Source organism: Eurytemora carolleeae, unplaced genomic scaffold (genome assembly GCF_000591075.1).
Source record: "Eurytemora carolleeae unplaced genomic scaffold, Eaff_2.0 scaffold117, whole genome shotgun sequence".
Classification (NCBI taxonomy): domain Eukaryota; kingdom Metazoa; phylum Arthropoda; class Copepoda; order Calanoida; family Temoridae; genus Eurytemora; species Eurytemora carolleeae.
The window spans coordinates 69,341-92,056 of NW_019396401.1; the positions used below are offsets into that span (position 1 = coordinate 69,341).

Here is a 22,716-nt window from a genome sequence, read left to right on the forward strand (position 1 = left end):
TATTTTCTTATATTTTCTTATATTTTCTTATATTTTCTTATATTTTCTTATATTTCTTTTATTTTCTTATATTTTCTTATACTTTCAATCATGTTTTCTTATATTTTCTTATATTTTCTTATACTGTATTATGTTTTCTTTTATTTTGTTATATTTTCTTACATTTCCTTATATTTTTCTGCCACATTTTCTAGTTTCCCCCAGCTACATTTTCTAGTTTCCCCCAGCCACATTTTCTAGTTTCCCCCAGCTACATTTTCTAGTTTCCCCCAGCCACATTTTTTTCATGATTAATAAAGATATTTTTCTTAATGTTAAATAAAAATAAAAGATACATGTTCTTATCAGGAAAATATGTAAACACTCTACTCCAAGTAAGCACCTACCCATGTTTTATTATATAATGTTTAGTGCCTCTAGGCGTAGATTTAAGTGAGCCTCCAAGCTAAGATGACAATACAAGATTCACAATGATACCATTGAAACCATTATCTAATTAAGTAAAAAGGAACATATTGTCGGTTTTCTAGCAAGAATAGTTAACTAATAATATCTAGATGGTTACCTGCAGTAGATATGCACAAGTCATATTTGTGGAGAAACCACAAATAAAAATTACAACCATTGATAGATAATTCATTGATGATCAAACCTAGCTGCTAACTTGTTAAGCTCTCACGGAGGGTCACTTAAATAACGCTAGACCCCTTTAAAACATCAAATATTTTCTACGCCTGCAGAATTAGGATCGATGTAACCAAAGATCATAAAATCTAAAGTCGACGGAACTTCTAGCGATCCTTCTTTTAAAGAGTTAAATGGTGCTTACAAAATAGTCGTTTAAATCTGGTCAGTTTTCTTCCTCATTTTTCCTGCATAAATAAGCAGATGAAAAAAGATATCTACTTTTGTAATCGGGCAAATAACTCTTTAAACGAGTCACTTAAAATTACGTCGACAGTAATTTTTTCTCAATACGAGAAACTTAAAAATTTTCCTAGTGAAACAATAATAAATGATTAAAATGTGTGAACTGCTGTATTTCATTTCATATATTCCGGAGATTCACAATACGCGGGAGTGACACCGATAAAACGTAAACAAACATTTGATAAAATAACATAAAGGTCGTTAAGAGTACTGTAACTATTTAGTTTTGTTTAAAGGGAGTGAACGGCAATGTATGGTAGGTGAACGGAGAATGCAATATTGTGGAGAAATTTTTTAGAATTCATTTGAGGCATATAAAACGTCTTAATGATGTAAAAATTAACTCTAATTATCGAAAATAAGTTATCTAATTCAGTTATTATTTTCTGTAACGACTCATTGTCTACAAACATTTTCTTTTATTTTACTGGAAATGTTCATTGAAAAGACGACATTTGAAGAGTTTGTAGAATTCTACGAACAGAAATTCGATATAATCATGAAAAAGAAATAATTGATTCTAACATTGATTTTATTGAGAAATATCTAATTAGTTTATTGTAGAATTTTTATACATTTTTCGTCGACGTTATATGATAATTGAAAAAAAAAGATTCCGAAATGGACGATTTTTAACGTCGACTTTGCGCTCAAACTCAGTAATTTAACATCATACGTTTTGTATGTCTCAAATGAATCCTAAACAGATTTTTACAATACTCAGAACTCAGTTCTACCACANNGGGGGATGTTTTCCCTCGATATGAACATGTAACTCCATAATTTTAAACTACGTCGGTTTCTCTTAAGATCAAACACAAATATTTTGTAATATAAATCTTTTTAAATATATCTACATGGTACAGCATTTAATAAAACCGTAATTTGCAACAAAACTTACATTAGTAAAATACCCCGCCCCCTTTTTCGTTGTATGATAATAGGTACATTTTAAGCATGTAAATAAATATTTAAGTTCTTAAAGTGGGATCAATTTAGAAACTAAAAAATCATTTTTAAACAACTTGGAAAAAATTATTTTACAATCAGTTTTTTAAAAAGATTGCCCGACGAATAACACGAGAATTAATATTCTTGACTATACCCAATAGAATAATTATTTAAGAATGGAAACATGCGCAGAAAAACATAACAAACCAATGACAACGATTAAAATTCGACATTCAAGCCTTGAGCTTAGACAAAACAACTTTTGTTGCACGTTCATATAATTTTTATATATATAAAAGAAATATTACAATATTATGTCGAGGTCTGATATCATTAAAAAAGAGAGATGGGGGAAGGATGAGAATTTAAATTATGCGGTAAAATAATAAATCAGTTTTAACCTTTCCGAAAAAGGTCCAAGATGGAAGGGTTGGTAAGCGCATTTTCAAATACTGCTCAATGTAAATGCGCGAGATTATGGAGATGTTCCAATTCTTCTCCTCTAACTTTTTTTTACAACCAGGATAAAGAAACAACATTCGAACAAGTCAAAACTGTGTCCTGAAGAACAAAAGATTCCGAAACTTTTCCTTTTCCGGAATTGCACAACGTTGAAGAGCTAAAAGAAGACTGTTACTATTCTTGTTTGGGGAGATAATCTAAAACTAAAGGAACGTATGGCTGAAATTAATTCGAATCGGAATCCGAGCTTTCCGAGTCTGAATCAGAACTATCGGAGCCACTTGAATCACTACCTGAGCTGCTAGAGCTCAATCTCCCGGATTTCTGTTTTGAACCTCCTTCCCCCTCGTCTTTCTTCTCCCCTTTCTTTGAACTTTTCTTTTTCGGTTTCTTCCGAAGAGACTGCGTGACAAAGGTTTCAAGAGCGCGCAGTGTAGAGGGTTTCAAGGTTTCAAAATCTATTTCTATTTCGTCAGGATTAGAGTCCCTGAGACTGGGCTCTCTGTGCTGGATGATTTGGACAACTTTCCCGAGTTTGTCGCCAGGCAGTTTATTGATGTCGAGACTGAGTTGTCGCTTCTCGTCGTAGGTCATCGGTGTCGTCTTTTCCTCGTCGCTTTCGACAACGGTTTGTTTACTCGTCTTCTTTGCCTTTCCTCGTTTTCCTTTCTCGGGCTTTATTCCATCTTTCTTCAATTTTCTTTTGTTCTTTGATCTAAATCAGAGAAAATTAGGATAAAATATAATCACGCTGATTTACAAAATTTTTATTTCCATGAAAGTCTTAATTCCTTTTATAAAACAAACACCTTTTAGACTTTTTAGCTTCACAGAGAAACAGGTTTAACAGTGAGGGATAACTTTTAAAAACAAAATGGATTCCTGGCCTTCTTTGAATTTTACCAATACAAGTAACATTTATAAGGCATTTACTTTTGGGGTTAGGAGAAATTTAATTCATTAACTAAAACAAATATCATAACTTAATATTAAAAAAATAAATTTATTATTGATATAACACAAGATCAACTATTAAAAAATCTAATTTTTCGAAAAATTTAAGTATATGAAAATTATCATACCTGGCACTTTCTTCAACCAATAACTTCATCTGTTCTTGCATTTGTCTCAGCTGTTCCTATACAATTCATCGATATATCCATCAAATATATAAATTAATTTATATTTATTCAGCTATCTGTTTGAAAAAATATAAACAATCAATCAGTTGCATTTCTAAAATTCATTCCTAGAAAAAATATGCATAAATACCAGTGATTTTTTTAAGTGTGCCTCGTTTTAAAAGTTTGCTTTTATTTTTTTTAAATGGTAAAACGAGAGTCTGGGAAGAAATTATCATCATTGGAGTACTATTGAAAACCCCGTTTCATTGGAGACCCCCATGGACGTCTCGCAGGAGACCTCCAGATTCTCGTCGGAGACCCTTATATTTTCATTCACTCTAGTCTAAGGTCCTTTTATAACAATTATTTACTTAATAAAATATCAACTGCCTTAATGTCAACTCTAACTGTCTAAATGTCAACTCTGCATGTCTAAATGTCAACCTCTAACTGTCTAAATGTCAACTCTAACTGTCTAAATGTCAACTCTAACATCTAACTGTCAAACTGTCTAACTGTGAAAGTCTCAAAATATCTAACTGTCTAAGCGTCTAGCTGTCTAACTATCTCAGTGTCTCACTGTCTTGACTGTCTAAGTATCTAACCTGTAACTGCATCAGTTTTCTTTCTCTCTCATCCTCACTGTCGTAATCTGAAGCGTCGGTAACACTGCTTTCGTTCTTCACGAACCCACCCTGCATCACGGGGTTCACATCGTCTGGGATCTTGGCATATCTCATCTCAAACACGTCCTAAACATCATGAATAAACATTAGAAATGAACAGAAGAGAATTATATAATTTTTATTAAAGCATCCCTTCACTCCGCGGTACATAGTGATAACAACAATAATAATAATAATAATAATAATAAGGGTAATAATAACAACAACAACAACAACAGCACAGAAATGAGCAAATTTCAAGGAGTCCTTAACGCAAGAAAACGGAATAAACAATTTCAGTGCAATCGTCTCTGAAGTCTCATCCTTTGTGGATAATCCTGTATACACGGCGCTACGACATCTGCTCTATTTCCATTTGCTCTATGGTCATTTGCTCTATGGCCATTTGCTCTATCACGACGTTTGCTCTATACGTCATTTGCTCTATATTCAATCTGCTCTATGACTAAACACGTCATTTGCTCTATAACATAAAAATACACTATAAAATAGCTTTTATTGGAGCGTAACTTGACAATGAAATGCGGGAATTTTTTTTGGAAAATTCGCAAATTGCAGTTTTCATCAGTTCTTCAAAGTCCATCATGACAGCGAGACTGCTCAATAATAAGAGGGGTAAAAAAAAACCTAATATGTGGTGAAAACTATATTTATTCTACTCTAAACAAACAGAGTGTCTATCAGAACTGGAGATGTCTTGAATATAGAAGGCAGAATTGTTCTGCCATTGCTAAAACTTTCATAGATCATCACAGTCATAAAAATGTTTATAGAGCAAATGACGTGTTATGTCATAGATCAATTGATGTATAGAGCAGATGACATATAGAGCAAACGTCGTGATCTATGAGCTATAGAGCAAATGGTTAATAGAGCAAATGGCCATAGAGCAAATGACCATAGAGCAAATGGAAATAGAGCAGATGTCGTAGCGCCGTATACACATAGCTACTGACCTGAAGTTTTCTAGCCATAGCTACAACATCATGCTCTGGTGGGTTGTACTTGTAGCAGTTGGTAAATATTAGTCTCATATCCGCGGCAAACTCAGCAGGACTTCTAAAATACAGAGCGTCCCATATCATATTAGATTATCTCCAATCTTTAACGCACATAATACTCGAAAAATCTTGTATTTTCTGCAAAAAAAATTTTATTAGCCTTGTAAAGTTTTTCAAAATGATTCATTCTTATTAAATGTTCTGATGTGTCCCCCAAATCGTAATTTAGAACCATGGACGCGGTCCAATTTCATGTGGGACACCCTGTACAATATAGCTAAGGAATTGTTTGATTTTTAAAGGATGTTTCTCGCAAACCAGTGCTAGTATCCATTTAATTTTGATGCGGATCCGGATCACAGATCCGCACTGGATAAAAAGGATCCGGATCCAGGTCATGAACATTTCTTTAAGATTTACTGAATTATAAACAAAGCAGAATTGTCTAATTATTTTTCTTCGGTTTTCGCTTATTTTTATGCTGAACCATTCAGAGATCAGGATATTTTAATAATTGCTCTTTTTCAGCAGTTCAGAGTTGGGTTTTGAGAATCAATCGATTTTTTTTACCCTTAGATCCAGATCCATGGATCCGCACAAATTTTTGCGGATCCGGATCAATGAAGTCAAAATTTTGCGGATCCAACGGATCCGGATCCTTAACTCTGCGCAAAACATAAATGCAGGCAGAACTCTTTGAGCATTTAACTTGGAAAAAACAACATTAATCCACTTAAACTTATTCACAAGATCGGAAAAATTATATGAAGATATCTTCTACATTGTTGCTCAGAAAGATAGATGTGTTAACAATGCTTGGGATCCATTTAATTTTTAAGCGGATCTGGATCCTGGATCCGCACTAGAAAAAAATGGATCCAAATCTTGGTCATGAATATTTATTTAAGATTTACTGATTTTGTATAAAAGAAGAAATTTTTTCGAACTATGAAAAGCCATAAGTGTTTTCTGCTTCAGTTGATATTTTGCCCTTGGATCCGGATCCAGAAAGCTAAAATGTAGGGGTTCCAATGAATACGGATCCAAAGCATTGGTGTAAAGGGTACAATGTGATTCAGACAGGAAACAGGGGAAATTGGAAAGTCTCTTAAAATTATTAAAAGATACAATTTTTATCATGAGACAACGTTTAAGTCACAGAGTTCTTTTTTTACGTTCTCCCTCAAGTTCCAAAATCAATCTGCTTGGAAAACATAAACCTCGAGATTCAAAATTTTGTCATGAAAAATCACCGTTAATTTAACAGATTTGTGAAACGTAATTGAACAGATTTTTCTTGTACCATCATTAATTCACAACAATTACCAGCTACCTTTAAAGCTTTAATATAATAACGCAGAAACATATCTTAGTTTTTCCATCTAAAATGAGACAAAATATAATCCAATTCCTTGCTAGTCTTAGCTGTCCAAAAAAAACGTGAGATAGATAACAAATACACTTTATCGATATATTTGGCACCGTCGTTATTTGTTGATAAAAACTCACTTTTCCTAGAAAATTAAGTTTAAGTTCCTTAACAAATTCAAACTCTATTATTTGAGGCTGATCGAGGGTATTTGAGAAGATACAAATGTTGCTCTGCAAGCAAAAAGTAGAATTGTTAATTAATACTAAAAAACAAAAATTTCTCAATTTCGGAATGGTTCACTAAAAAAAAGCAAAAAAATCAGCGAAAAAAAGGGATATTTTTGTTGAAATTTATTCATGTTAAAAAATCAACAATTCTTGAAGAGTTGTTATTGACCTGGATCCAGATCCATTTTTTCCAGGGTGGATCCAGGATCCAGATCAAAATGAAATGGATCCTAAGCACTAATTACTATCTGAACCTAGCCTAGAATAATATACGAATATCATCTCACCTGTAATCTCTACCCTCCAATTTAACTTTCACTGTTCCCAAGTCCATTGGTTTCTTTATAACTTGTTTATAATCATGAAGATCAAGCTGTTCCGTATCAACTGGTTTATAAAAGGGCCAGGCGTAACTTCCATGTTTTTTATTAAACATCTCCTTAATGATTTCATGACAGGCCTTCATAGCCTCGGTCTGCCGTCCCTTTGGCTTTGATGTGTGCTGGGGTCCGGCATCCGGAATGTCTTTAACGGGTTTTTTTATCTGGCGCGCCGGTTTCTTTTCGTCACCGTCGCCGGTTCCGGGTTCACCGGTGGTTGTGTCGGCCTTTCGTTTTACACCTTGCTGCAATCGAAACAAATATCTTAAACTGAAGAAAATGTGTGCTTTGCATTAACACGATTAGAGGAACAGGACATAAAATAAACATTTTCTATAAAATTATTTTTCTTACAACCTCCCCCTTAAAAATTATTTTTCTTACAACCTCCCCCCCTAAAAATTATTTTTCTTACAACCTTCCCCCTAAAAATTATTTTCCTCCAATACATATATGCTTGTGCGTAGCGCAACATTTTGTCAATGGTTATTATTTGCTGAATTGGGGAAGTAAATAAAGTTTTGTGTAAAAAGTAACAAAAGTGTCCAATTTCTTCCTCCAGATCTTCAAAAGCATTTTCCCTCCCCCCAGGGAAGAATCTGCAAAATATACACCCCCGACAAGAAAAAAACAGTAACAAAAAATAGCCTTAATATAAAGATTCGTCTTAATTCAAGGTCATCATTGATGTTAATAGAAATAAAATAAAATGAAAAATATGATTTTGTCTCATTCCTGTTTCTTTTTGATGGGCTGAGCAAAATCTGCGGCTGGTTCTTCCACTTTCGGCGGAGGTGGTAAAACTGGCGGGGTTGGGGTCAGAGTCTGAAAAATTAAATAACATTTGTCCGGATTTATGTTTAGTATTTACATGATTCAGGGTTGTATAAAATTCTCCCTCCCCCCTGATGCGGGGAAATAAATCAAAGACCCAGAGGAAAAGAGAAGGAAAAGGGAAGGAACAGGGAACAGAATAGGAGAAAGAAAAAGGGGGAAAAAGGGAGAAATAAGGGAGTAAGAAAAAAGGGAGGGGGAAAATGAAAGGAAAAGGGGAAAAAAAAGTAAAGAAAAGGGTAACAGCGGAATAAAGAGAAGGATGGGGAAAAGGGAAAAGTAGGGAAGAGATAGGTAGAGAAGGGGATAGGCAGGGAAGGAGATAAGTAGGGAAGGAGATTGGTGGGGAAGAGGAAAAGTAGGGAAGGGGAATGTTGGGAGGGAAAGGGAAGGTTGAAACGGAAGGAGGAAGGTTGAGAGGGAAAGAGGAACTACGAAAGGGACATGGAAGGGAAGTAGAAGGGGAAGGTAAGAAGAAGGTAGAGTAGAAAGGGAAGAGGAACGAAGAGAAGGGGAAGGTAGAGAATTGATGGAAGGTTGGCAGATAAGGAAGGGAAGGAAAGGGAAATATAGGGAAGGGAAGNCCCCCCCCAAATAAAAGTTATGAATAATGAATTCAAAGACACGTTACACTCCTGGACTGACAACTAATCAATCCAGAATTTTTTTGGCCATTGCCACCATACCCAAAGTTTCTTCTAACAAACCTTAAGTTCAGGAGTTGGCAGGTCTAAGCTTGGTGTTTCCGATGTGCTACTGGTTACAGACATCGATCTTTCGGTTCGATTCTTTTTAGGTTTCATCTCCTTGGCTTGACCCAAAACCTCGGCTTCTTCCTTCGGCATTGAAGCGATTTTTGTGAGGAAAAGTTTCTCAAGAGTTTGCGCCATAACAACAATATCCTCCCCGGCCTTATTGTACACGTAACAGTTGGTGAACACCGTGTTAAAGTCCTTTATGCACTCTTTTGCGCTCCAATAGTAGTTATTCTCCAATCGCTTTTTAATCGTTCCAAAATCCATCGGATGTTTTATTATTTTATGGTAATCAGGAATGTTAAGTTTGATGGCATCTACAGGGGTTTGGAATGGCCAACCAAACTGGTGTTTCCAAACGGCTTTCATCACGGTATTCTTCAAGTACTGGAGTTGGTTGGTGTTACGGCCGGGTCGGTCAGCGGGTGGTAGGAAGGGTGGATGGACCTAAAACAATGTCAATTTCTGAAAAAGAAGTCTTACTATTTTGCTGGTATTAAAATATAAGAAGTAAAAGGGAGGATGAACATTGAACACTGTACACTGTACAGGCACTATTGCTTCAGATTATACCAAAATTATGTTTACTATTTGCGTGATTTTTACGTTAAAAGGTGAGTAAATACATAATGGACCGTATAATCAAATAGAATTATCGTAACATAAGTTAGATTTAAAAGAGAAAAAAAAATCATAAATAATTATTTTGCGTCTAATGCAATAATGTACTCAAGGATGCAATGCGAGGAAAGTCATTTCAGAGGTGTACACATCTTTTGTACTGCAGTTTACTGTCTCTTGGCGGTAGAAACAAAACGGATGTCACAGCCTGACATGGGATCCATCTTTCACATAAAAAATCAATGAAATATTCTGGTCATAGGAAACTATTATGTGAATTATCAAAATTAAATGCTTTAATCCTCCTCTCATACTGTAAGAACACTGATGCATCTGTTATTAAATCTACAAAAATGTTTAATCATAAACGAAATTAACCTGTCCATTGACTGGGGCTAGGGGGCCCTCATCTCTGGCTGGGGGCGGACTGCGGGGCTTTACAGGGGATGAATTCTCATCCCCTGTCGACTCCGTCGATGTATTCATAACCTCTGAAAAAGATCAATAACGTAACGACGAAGCTCAAACCAAATAAATATGATAAAAGTTGAATTTGGAGAAGTTTTTGAGAATAATCATACTTTCACTATCACAGTAATTCACTATTAAGAGGTATATTGGAGGTTGATTTTAACACTTAAAATTTAAAAAGTTCGTTTCGGCTGAAAATGCCTCAAATTATGTATTGTTCTTGTTTAATTCGAAAATAACACTTTTTGAACAAGTAAAAGCCTTCCAAAAACCTTTCAGATGAACGTAATTTAAGCATAACTGCGAAATTATCTATATTTTTGAGAATTCAAAGAGAAATCTACAGCGACGCCGCCGCCATCTTGGATTTCGGGCGGGATATAGGGACCCGGTTTTTTAACCAGGGAGGAAGGACATATCAAATTAATTCCTCACAACTTAAAATTTTCTATTTTTGTGTACTAGGTAAATACTTTTGTAACTCGCAATTATAAAAATAAAATATCGAAAAATACAAGAATATTTTCTTAGGGAGTAATTTTACCCCTGAAATCTTGTATATACGAGTTTTAGAAGACGACATTTAAATTTATTCGTGTAAAAATTTATCAATTTCACAGTTGCAGGATTAGATAATTAATAAATATACATCTAGAAGATAATCATGAATCACGGGTTTCCAGACAGCATACGTTCCATGATGGCTGTAAAATATCTGTTGTGCATCTAAAAAATATTCATATACATATATTTTCTGCACTTGAAAAAAAAGGAATAATATAAGGCGATAAGGAGGCAACCAAATTATATCAATAAGTATAAGACTAATGAACGCTTAACCAACGTTCGTTTGTACAAATGGACTAGACCGTTCAAGAGGACTAGTCCTTCTGAACAAATATCAACTATTTTTTCGAATTCTCAACCACCCATCACAACAAATTATACCATAAATTTGACCTTTTTCTCCTGTCTTGTTTGCACTGTGGGCCCGATAGTTATAATTTGATTTGATAAACTCTCCCAATTAGAAATTTCTTACAAGGTTTAAAGACCTAATGAAAGTGACCCGCCGTTGGAAGAGTGGCGTGTCTGATTCACAACAGTACCCAGTACCCTTTAAACCTTTGACTAAATTTCTCTACGAAAACGCCTTTAATTTTTTTATAACTTTTCTTTAGAAGCTATTTTGTAACTTAGAATTATTAATATTTACATCCCAGAAGTCACAGATAGTAAAGGTTTCAATTAAATTTTTAAAAACTGCGCTGGACACAGAAAATTAGGGACTTTTAAGGAATACGTGCAAAGTCAGCTGCGTTGAGTTCACACTGTCACTGTAGGCTAGCGTAGCTTTACACTCCAGCGTGTTAGCAATAAATACAATGTACACCATTTTGGGGATAAACACACAGAATTTTTTGTCGTCGATAATCAAACAGTTATATAAATTGTACCGTTGTAAATCTGGAATTCTCCTCTTTGCATGCAGGTTTACTTGACAAAAGATTATATACCTGTGGTTGTACTGTAGCGTTCTCCAATGTAGAGAGTACATAAAGCACACTCTTTGCATACTTTAATCTCCTAACAGCCAATCAAGATTATTATTATGAATTAAAAAAGAATCATGCTATTTTTTGAATATTCTATGTTTAATCTATATAATAAAAGTTAGAACTCGTATCTTATTTATATTTATATATAAACTAGCTTGGGAACCCAGCGTTGCTCACTCCTCAGGTTACTCATAGTAACTCCCGTGGTTTACTCGCACTTGGTCGATTTTACGGGGAAACTACATTTTTTCTATTAAAGTCGAAACACTCAACAGACTTTTAAAACCAAGCGAAGAACATTACCATGCTTCTCTCGAGTAACCCATTCAAAATTTGAGACAAATTGTTGAAAGGGTTCATGAGTTATGATCGAACACACAAACAAACAAAGAGAAAAACATTGATTACGGTTATATATATATAGATGTAAGCTATAGCTGGCCAAAACAAATTTGCTAAAACAAATTTGGTATTTTTTTTAGGAAACCCATGGATACCCTTTTTAAATTCCGCAGGCAACGCCGGGTTTACAGCTAAAGTCATAATTCAATGCAAAACGCCGCTAAATGGCAGGAGCATCATGTATAACAATAAAAACCTGTGCAACGCAATGTGAGTTGATCAATGCAAAAAATTTGGTCTAAAAATCAGTTTTAATCATTCCACTGACGTCTCAGTTTAGACCTTTGACGTCAGCTGGGCAGTGTGGCGTTGTCAAATAATCACAATATGGGGGGGGGGGTATGAATAAAACAACGCTCCGATAGTGGGTAAGAAAAGACTTTTAAAGCAATCTACCCCTGAATATGTTTTTGAATGTAATAATGTTATGATGTGGTTCCTAGAAATTTGAAGTTTAGAGTTTAAAGGAACCTTAGATCCGTTCCGTCTAAGCTCACTAGATAACTGGTTCACCCTCAGACTAGCAGCTAATCTGAAATTAAAGGAACACGTCAATTCAACGTTTCACCAGGTACACCAGAGGCCGAATTTAAAGAATTTGAGCCGCGGCTTAAATCCGCCAAAACCCGGTTTAAATGAAGCACCGGCTTAAATCTGGTAACATTTGATACAATTTTAAGTGGAACCAACCATATTTAAGCCGCGGTTTTAAGCCGCCGCTAAATTCTTTAAATTCGGCCTCAGGTTCAATCCATTTGTGGATCACGTTCAAGACAAGTGGTTCAATTTAATATACGTTCAACTACTTTTTATTTTCATTAAATCTGGTTCCACGGGTTTTAGGCTTAAATGTTAAAAGATGACTTACAGCCGACAGATGCATTCAGAAAAATGACATGCCGAACAAACTTATAAAAATATTTTTTATATTATTAAGTTGTTTAATTCGTTTAGATGTAAACAGTCTATCTGGAATAGAAATAAAAATAATCTTTTTATTCATGAAATTGAAACTAATTGGATTAATTATACAACGCAAATCAAATTGCAGAACACTTCTTATTCAGCTTGCACTTTGATGAAAATATATATTTAAATGATTAATATTTTTGGGGTGCATTTTTAAAAAATTATTTTTTTTAATGAAAAAAACCATTTACTGAAAAGAATTCCGATTGTGGAATAATACAATTCACTAACATGCACAAGGACTACCTGACTTGTTGTCTGCAAGTATAATCACAGTGGTTAAGAGCTAGCTGAAGCCGGTCAGACGGGGTCAGGTTCCAGACAACAAAACTCAGCAGATTTATAACATTTAGGTTTTCTTCAGTAGGGTATACTCGACTCATGTCATGCCTAACACACATTTAAAATATAAAAATCGGAAGAAAAGCCTGCTAGTGCTCATTGTACCAATTTTTCAAGTAAGAAACATTGACAATTTACATTCAATTAAAAAAACTTTTCTTTTATGAATGCATTTGTTCTAAGTAGATTGGCATTATTCCAATACTAAGAATATCATTCATTGTACTAATGCACAAGTGTTTTAGCCTAATGAAGTCCGGTTAATTTTCTTTTATCCTGATAAGACGTTAATTAAAAAGGACATATCCATCTGTTTCAAAGAACCACTGTATTAACAGCAACAAGGATGTATTTCCTCACAACAGTAAGTATGCTCAGGATCTGCTATTTCACAGTTCTTTTAGTAATTCTTTCTCAAGGAAGAAGATTATGCCCAAGACCTACAAGAACAACAGCAGCAACAACGGGTTCAACAACCGCAACCACAATCAAGAACTCAACTATACATTCAACAAATGAATTTGGTCATGATGAGATCACAATATAAGTAAAAAAGCTACATTGATGCAGGAATATGTGGACCTGTCTTCTCAAACTTAAACTGGGGAATTACAGCACACAATCATATTATAAAGAACTCAAGTAAAAGGGAAATAGAGTAATTATTTTGTCTGGAGTCCCTGATCATGATGCAGAACATGATCTACTTGTTGCTAATCCTAATATTCGATGTGAATGTTGGCAGTATACCATGCTTCCAACAAACCCAACCAAGCTTGATGAGGGAATTACTATGCCTCTTGGAACAGTTGCATTGGCAATTACTGGAGCAGCATTCTTTAATGCTGAAGATGCTTTCTTAAATATTGCTCTACCAGTTGAGGGACCTACTCTGGATTCTTGCTTTGGTCATAGTCAAAGGACATTAACCTATCAATACCATGCTAACATTAACAGTAATACAGGATCTGCTTCTGGGCCTAATTATCCCAACCGATGTCTTCTTATAGGATTATAGGAATCTTACGGATTCTGCAAAAACAATTTTGGATATCAGTTCACATCCTGCTATTCCCTGTTGGATGGAGCAACACTCACAGAAGGAGTTACATTTAGAAGCAATTATACAGTAGGAAGCTCTATATCTGATTATGAATATATTGATTCTATTTTTTTCTACTGGAAACTGTAACTTAGATAGTGGAAATGGGGCAATCCATCCAATCAAATTTCCCATGGGTTCAAATAATATTCTTTGGTAATTCAGGACCCAGCAGTCTATGCATGCAGTGCAGCAAAGGGAACTTTCATTTTTAACTAATTTTATTATTCAATAAACTTAAACAATTTAAATTATACGGTAAGAGGGGAAATGGGGTTTCGGTGAGGCAAAGAATGCATTTTTTAAATTTAAACAACATAATTTTGAGGTTCTTGGTGTTATTAATATAGTATATATTCCCATGGGCAAAGGAGCAAATGATTCTTGTTTAGGTAACTTTAAATTGAACTTAACTAACCTGTTTCTTGGAAAGAATATTACTGAGGGGTAACTTAAGGCTGTAAACTCCCAACTCAAATCATTCTTTGTAGCATCAATCATAAGAAACCTGGAAATATAAGATGTGGAAACAAAGGTCAGCAAATTAAAAAAATATATATTGCAGCACTTAAAAAAAATTAACCGAAATCCATTATTTTAGTCAATTCTAAATTTTTTTTCTACCCTAAGACTAAACTTTTGGTGGAGATAACTATACCTGTTTAGTAAGTTTAATAATAGGGATATGGCAAACTCAACAAGGTTAACTTTAGAAATAATTCAAAGAAAGGGGTTGTTAAGTCAACAACATAATTCAAAACCTATTTACAATAAAATTTAAAATAAACAGGTTTTAACCTCAGGAATAAACCTGATAAGACAACAAATCTACCTGATTGTTGGCACAGAGTCTAAATACATCTTGACTGTATGAAATGCATAAGCAGCAGCGGAACAAAATGTACAAAAACTGAACAATATTTTCATTGTTATGTAAGAGAAAATCATTTTTTAAAGAAAATATTTAAAAAAGGTTTTCTAAAATATCATTTTTCCTGATTCAGAATTAGACAAATAATGTAACAATATTTTTTATAAACTCACCTATTTGCGATTATAATTTGATAACAAAAAAAAAGATTATCAGATTACAAAGAATGTTAGACCATTAAAAATTTAATTCTGAGGATGAAAATTTGTTCCTAGAAGTATAGAAGAGAACTACATCTTTGTGCGGGATTATATCACTGGAAAATTTACTTGCACTAAAATAAAACATGGTCTGTTAATTATTCTCATGGTCAGGTTAACATTTTATAAACAAAATTTACTGACTCACTAAAACCCTTTTATGGTCAATATTATTGGGCTCTAACTGAATGACTTAAGTTAAAATTAGTTGTTTTGGTGATACTAATTCATATCATATCTTTATTTGCCTAACTGTCATATATTTGTTATCCCCATAACACTTCTTGGTTTAAGCTCAAGGATGTCAAGACAAATGAAAAAAATCTCACCTTAATTCAGTTATCACAGATACAGTATCAGAATTGTCAGTCTCAGAATTGGGTTCAAACCTAAATTAATGATATTTGTAAGGAGATGGAAGAACAGAAAGAATAAAAAGACATTAAAAAGTGAGGACAACAACATAATAAAATATGAATGTGGGATAATTGGCAAATAGCTTTTTATATGAATTCTGAGTGTGGGCAGGTCAAAGACATAAGTGACCATTTCCAAGATGTCTCGTTTTTGTTTTGAGTAAAATCTGAGTTCATTGAGTCAGAATGACTGGATGTAGAATTTGTGGATTGTAGAATTACCTAACATTTGATCCATGGTCTGTACTACGGAATCCGGGTTTACCAGCTAGCTCTCCAGTATGCCAGGAAACAAGAAACCTTTTCAAATCTTCCTCAGCATGCTGCATCCTGAAAAGGTGCGTTTGAATCCTTCCAGCCCGCTTCTGCAGGGTTGTGTGTAGGGCCTTAAAGGCTGGCTGGGGGTCCCTTATCACGTTAACTTGATTTGATTTGATAATGAGAAGATATTTTAAATAAAAATTTAAAGAAATTTTTTTTTTTAAATAGAAAACCATATAAGTTGCAATATCCTTATCTTCATATCCATTAAATGTCACTTAACATTTCCATCACATTCTGTGTCTTTGTATGATAACAATTAACCATGTTCTTCTGAACCCCTAAATATGTTGAATAGACTACCTGAAGTTGGCGGATGGAAGGTGTAATGATTCCTCTGCAAGATTAAGGATGACCGGAAAGGGAAGGGATTGACCTTCAAGACCCAGGGAGTTGAGCAGAGATAAAGAGGAAGAAGAATCCACCCGGTACATCCTTGGAACAATCAAATATAAGGTGACCTATTGTATAAAATGGTGAATATTTAACTTTGAGGGTATATTTCCTTGAAATCTGTCACTCCTCTCATCCCTTTCATTAAGTAGGCTTTATGGAAGCCTTATAGCAGAATTTGACCTGAAGTGGAAAGTTTTTAACAACTGAAGGGGTTAAGTATCAAAATAAAGGTATAAATAAAGGTATACAAGAAGAAGTCCAACTTTACATTGTTTTCCAAGAGCCCAAAAAGACATTATATTTCTGTTGATATAGTTCTTGAAAATATATTCACCTTATAACCTTTACAAGGAACAACTGAAAATTTGTTTTTTTAAGGAATAAAATAAAATAAAAATTTTAGAAAGGCCATTAATGAAATACCTCAGAGTTTTATTAGATCTACAACCAAGTCCAAACACATCTAAAGCTTCTTCACCATCCTCCATCAACCCCCCAATATGCATCTCTTCCACCAACATTTTAACCTTTCTCTTCTCCGAGGCATTTTCCTCCAGCATCAGCTGAACATGTGGGTCATATCCTTGAAGGCTACTGCGCATGCGAAACCTGTTTAAGCACGTAGTTGAGTTTGAGGCACTAGATGGCAGGGTACAGGCAGGGAAGGCATCCTCCAATGAGTCGTAGCTCCAGCTACGAAGCTGACAGAAGCTTGAGCTAGAGCTGCTTAATTTAAAGCTATCCTTGCAACTATCAGTCTGTCCTGGTTGCTTTAAGCGGTCAACTAAACTATCTGAGGATTTGGTTTCATCACAGTTCTGATACTCAATAGCAACCTGAAAAAGACTTTCTATAAAAAATTTCAGATTTTGAAGACTTTTTTTAGATTTTATTTCATTGGGAGATACATCTTTTTCTTACAAATATTAGAGAACAACAAACAAATATTCAAATTAAGAACCTGGCGAAGAAGTTTGTAAAGAGAATCTTTCCCCAGTTTAATCCTTGGACCAAACAGTAATAGGACATTTCCTGATCCTCCTTCCAACACCCTGATAGTAAATAAAATTATTTCTTCGATCAAATCAAACCAAATAAATAATCAAATCAAAACAATCAGAGTACAATTGGCCTACTTCCATCTTACAACCATTTTGTGATGATACTTAATTAGAATAAGTACATTAAATCAATCATTTAAAAAACCAATAAATCAATAATCAATCAATAAACAAATTAATTAATAAATGAACAGAAAAAAAGTAGTAAATCCACTAAAACATCATAATCATCCATCAATTAATTGAACAATTATTGTTTTGACAATGGTTAATTCAGTGAATTCGGATCAGTCCTTGGTAATTCTAATCAGTTCTTATAAATCCTGATAAATTCTTATCAACCCTGTTCAATCCTAATCAAGCAACCTCCAACATGATGATACGATGGTCAATAAATACCTTTTGAGAACATGACTTTTTCTGCTTGGTAAATTGAGCCATGACGCCGGAACAACTGTTCTCTTCAGGGCCCAGGAAGCCAACTTTTCAGAGTCAATGGTTCTTAAATCAAAAAAATTATTTCTCAAATAAAAAGAAATATTCTAGATTTTCTTTTTTCAATGCCTGCTTTTTTAATAAAAGTGACTTGCAAATTTCTTGCAACAGAACCAATAAAAGGAAATTGCAAGAAATGGGCACTTTTAAGCTAAAAATACGACCATATCTTACACATTACAGGGGACATTAGTTCCAAAACAAATATTTGGCCCATTTCTAACACTGAGTGTTAGAAATAGGCACAAATTGAAAGAATGGGTTTTGGGATCCCGGCCCATATTGAGAGTAAAAGTCAATAGTAAAAACTATAACCAACATTTTATTAAGCATCACAAGGACAACAAATTGAAATTTTAAACTATTTTCTTAAATCAAAATTATAGAAGGAGTTCTTTTTGTATTAAAACCCTTGACCGCTTTTAAGACAATCATCAGGTTTTCCATTTTCAAACATATCCTGAATTTCAATCGTTGTCGCGTTTTTGAGACAAAACCCACTTTTATGAGTCTAATCTGCAGTTCAAAACAAAACTCATTTTCACAAGCTACTGTAGAATACTTTATTTCATATAGTATACAATAAGTTTTTATACAAAGGTGGATTGTTTTAGAATCAGGCAGCATCACACACAGTACTGCAGTATAGAGCTCAGGAGCTCCAAAGTACTCCCCCCCCCTCAAGATGGTACATAGGAAGAATCATCCAGTGAATGGAATACTCAGCTGGAAAAAGGGGCGGTTATCAGTCTTCTTGTGAGGGAAGAGCTTAAGATAAGTTTTTGAGGAGGGCATTGATGAACCTGCTGGAGGCCCACTAGATGTTAGAGATTGAGGCAAAACTGTGAACTCAGGGGTTGCTTTCTTTGGTCGACAATGGGGAGGAGGTATGAAGAATAAAAGCTGCATGACAAATCTTGAATTTCTGGACAGGGTTACCACATTAATAGATGAAGGAGATAGCGTAGATGTTATTTACCTAGACTTCAGTAAAGCCTTAGACAAAGTGTCTAGAAATCGTCTGTTGGACAACATCAAGGCCCACAACATTAGAGGTATTGTTTATAAATGGATCTCTGAATGGTTGATTATTAAAATGCAGTGTACTGTACTGAATGGATCCTTTTCAGAGTGGTGCCAAGTTTTCTCAGGGGTCGGTGTTTGGGCCATTAGCATTTATAATTTTTAATAATGACCTTGATGGAAAAACCTTTCTCATTTTGATAATGAACAAGTTTGCTGAAGACACCAAGTTGGGTCACAAGGTTAATATAGACGCTGACAAACAAGTGCTGCAAAAAGTTGCCACTTGGGAAAATACCCTTGAGAAGTTGCCATTTTGGAAAGTATCTAAAATCTATTTGAGTACAGTATGGAGTATGCTGAGAACCCAGGAGAACCAGGACGATCTGATTACTTTAACTTTAATAATTTGTTTTAATTAAATTTTACCATATTTTTAAATATTTATATGATATCAGTTGAAAATATTTTTAGATTTCTATATTTCTTGTTCTTCATTTACTTCTTGTTCGTACTTCTTTCATACATTTTTCAATAATATTTCAGCTAATTTAAAAAAAAGAGAAGGTTTGTCCTTTTAACAAGAAAGAACTTTTCTTAAAAAGACCTATCTTTTTTCTGAACCCTGTATTTATTTGAACTAGCTAGCTGACTGGCTTTCTTTTCTCGGAGCTCTCTAGTCTCTATATTGAATTCTTGGGGGCACCCCTTCTAATTTTTCAGTTCAATATTTTTTCTTTTCTCTTCTTTATCTTGTTTTTATACTGTAAGGTCTTTCCAAATAGTTCTTTTTACATCGAGTTGTGGAGTAGGTAGGAAACAGATAAGGAGGTTTGTAGGAGGAAAGGTATAGAGGAATGCTCCCTGTGTTCCTTCTTTATTATACTCTTTCATAACTGCACCTCATGTGCAAAATGGGGAATTGTGATCCCTGAAGCTCTCTTGAAGGAATCTTCCATTGCAGTCCAGTCCTCACAGATGGTTGAGACGATCTGAATACTATTCTGGAGGATAGAACCAGATATTCCTGCTTATACTCCTACCTGGAGTTCTTGGAATCACATCACAAGTATCAAGTAAGTATAACTTTCAAAAAAGTCACTGAAAGCAAAAATTATCTTATGAGGCCTAAATTAACTTTTGAAGTATATTTAGAATCCAAGTTTTAACATTTTATTTGTTAAATAAGAGAAAAAAGCATTCCGCATTTTAAACAATCAATTTCCCACATTTCTGGTTAAATCTACATAGCAAGAACAAATAAAATCAATATTTTGATTTCTCAATTCCGTTATGTTTTTTTTAATTGCAAAAGAACAATATGTTTTTATTTTCTATTTTGTTTATATTTAACCTTTTCAAAAAGTCTTTTTTTGTTACTTAAAAATTCACATTTATATGAATTCGAGTAATTGTCTCAAAACCAGGTATGTTTCAAAAACGCGACATGAGCTGCAATGCGGTAAGTGTTTCAAAATAGGGATATGTTCAAAAACGCGACATGAGCTGCAATGTGGTAAGTGTTTCAAAATAGGGATATGTTCAAAAACGCGACATGAGCTGAAATGCGGTAATTGTTTCAAAATAGGGATATGTTCAAAAATGAGAACAAGTATTATCAAAAACTAATTATCACACCTTATTATTAGTTTAAAGCTGACAATTTTTGTTTTAATTAATAGTTTTAGACATTTCTTATGAATATATGGTGTAGTTTGGTTAAACTTGGCTTGGATTTGGAGATATATATGTTTGAAAAAGTGTTAGAAATGGGCCAAGTGTTAGTTTTGAAACAAATTTCCCCTGCATTATCAGATAACAGGTACCATTGAGAATCGAAATCAGCCCTCTGGCACGTCACATGAAATTTCAACTACAGTCCCTTTATGTGCTGGTTAGTGGGTAATGAATGACATAGGATAATATCCAAAGTTGAAAAATTAGCCAGGGGTGTATGTGTTTATTTTCCTGAAAAATCATCCCCATCCTCTTTGAAAATATTGTTCCCCCCAGATGTTGGGTATGGTTTATAGGGTTTTATTTGCTCAATTGGATAAAATAAAATTTTGGGTAAAAAGTATGTAAATAGGAGGAACAAACTTGCCTTTTCACATGTCCATTTTTATTTTTCCCCCAGATCTAAAAAATTGTTTCCCCCGGCGGGGGGAAGAATTAATAAAAATATACACCCCTGAATTAAGTTAATGTAATGCTATAATACCATCACAAACGAACTGCACAAATCTAATCTGTAAGTAAATGTTCAAAATTTTAAAACTTACTTGTTAGGGTAGGTATGGGTAGAATTATGATTGTATAGTTTGGTTGGATGGCTGGTATGCAACTGCATCTGTTTTGCTAAAATATCATCAACTTTTTTTCAGATTATTCTTTTTTTGAATCATATTTTAATCTTTTATTCGTCAATTTGTCAAAAGACAACCAGTCAATGAAATCGAAATCTACCAACTGGCTGGGGTTAAGTGAAATCTAGGGTTTCCAGGCCCTAACCTTCCACCTACTGCAAAGAAATAAAATATCTAATTCAAAAAGCCAAAAATTATTATTAGGAAAAAAAATCTTAAATGTTGATGCCTAAAGCTTGTGAAGTTACAACTCCTACACTTGTATACTGCTCCTGCTGAAGCTCAACAAGAGAAAGAGCAGTTTTCTGCAGCTCCTGTAATCACCAATACTCACTTTATCATGATTAATAGACGAAAATGAGAAGAAATCAGTTCTTCGGATCCATTATGTTTTGATACAGATCCTGGATCCGCACAAAAAATTGGATCCGGACCCAGGTCATGAAGATCTTCTTATGATTTACTGATTAATTAACAAAAGATGAATTTTCAAATTATTTGTCTCTTGCTTTTTCCCTTATTTTTATGCTAAAACTTAATGAACCATTTAAAGATGAGGAAATTTTAATAATCTCTCTTTTTTTACAGTTAAGATTTTTGGTTTGAGAACATAAAGTTTTTGGTTGATGTTTTACCCCTTGGATCCGGATCCGAGAAGCAAAAATGTTGCGGATCCAACGGATCCGAATCCTAAGCACTGGAAGAAACAAAGTGAAATATCCCTGATGATTGATATCCAACGAATAAGAATTAGTGTTTGGAAGATATCCGAGCAGAACTGAATCATATTCAACCTAAATATAGAAAATATCAGAAATATTCAAAATTGTAAAAATTTGTGAAAAGAATATTTTTTATTTTCTCTCTTGCTTCAAATTCTCTATTATAACTAAAGCACATATGAATTTTTATAGTCAATTTGGTTTTTATTCTTGTATATAACTGATTTCTCGATTTTGGGTATTCCGCCGATTCCGTTATGAATGTTACTTGCTGCTGTTTAAAATCATACTAATGATTCCACCAATTCCGTAATGGATGGTACCTTCAGCTGTTTAAAATTTGCATTATTCCACCGATTCCGTAATGAATGGTACCTGTAGCTGTTTAAAATCTGCATAATTCCACCGATTCCATAATGGATGCTACCTGTAGCTGTTTAAAATCTGCATAATTCCACCGATTCCATAATGGGTGTTACCTGCGGCTGTTTAAAATCTGCATAATTCCACCGATTCCATAATGGATGTTACCTGCGGCTGTTTAAAATCTCCATAATTCCACCAAATCCGTAAAGGATGGTACCTGCAGCTGTTTGA

General features: G+C 34.2%; 2 protein-coding genes across 4 annotated transcripts; both read right to left on the reverse strand.

The window, feature by feature from the left end:
• Positions 1-1,019: 1,019 nt before the first annotated feature.
• Positions 1,020-9,844, reverse strand: LOC111702487 (bromodomain-containing protein 2). Of its 3 annotated transcripts, none has more exons than XR_002765412.1 (9): positions 9,722-9,844; positions 8,675-9,169; positions 7,869-7,958; positions 7,041-7,378; positions 5,110-5,212; positions 4,073-4,219; positions 3,426-3,481; positions 2,190-3,058; positions 1,020-1,146 (listed from the first exon to the last, which is right to left on the reverse strand). XR_002765412.1 is itself a non-coding variant. In XM_023474194.1 (8 exons), exons 1-8 carry the CDS (start codon positions 9,827-9,829, stop codon positions 2,569-2,571), a joined length of 1,827 nt encoding a protein of 608 aa, XP_023329962.1. In that variant the 5' UTR covers positions 9,830-9,844; the 3' UTR covers positions 2,089-2,568. The 3 variants fall into 3 exon arrangements, 1 of the variants encoding a protein (XP_023329962.1); XR_002765411.1 differs by lacking the exon at positions 1,020-1,146 and adding an exon at positions 1,685-1,734; XM_023474194.1 differs by lacking the exon at positions 1,020-1,146 and having other exon boundaries at positions 2,089-3,058.
• On the reverse strand, positions 9,834-22,716 carry LOC111702488 (thioredoxin domain-containing protein 11). Its single transcript, XM_023474196.1, has 17 exons — positions 22,703-22,716; positions 22,120-22,191; positions 21,627-21,711; positions 21,314-21,389; positions 17,913-18,014; positions 17,414-17,504; positions 16,876-17,288; positions 16,360-16,491; positions 15,958-16,065; positions 15,649-15,708; positions 15,331-15,393; positions 15,021-15,098; positions 14,607-14,696; positions 12,991-13,134; positions 12,215-12,307; positions 11,332-11,401; positions 9,834-10,540 (listed from the first exon to the last, which is right to left on the reverse strand). Exons 4-17 carry the CDS (start codon positions 21,379-21,381, stop codon positions 10,484-10,486), a joined length of 1,569 nt encoding a protein of 522 aa, XP_023329964.1. The 5' UTR covers positions 21,382-21,389; positions 21,627-21,711; positions 22,120-22,191; positions 22,703-22,716; the 3' UTR covers positions 9,834-10,483.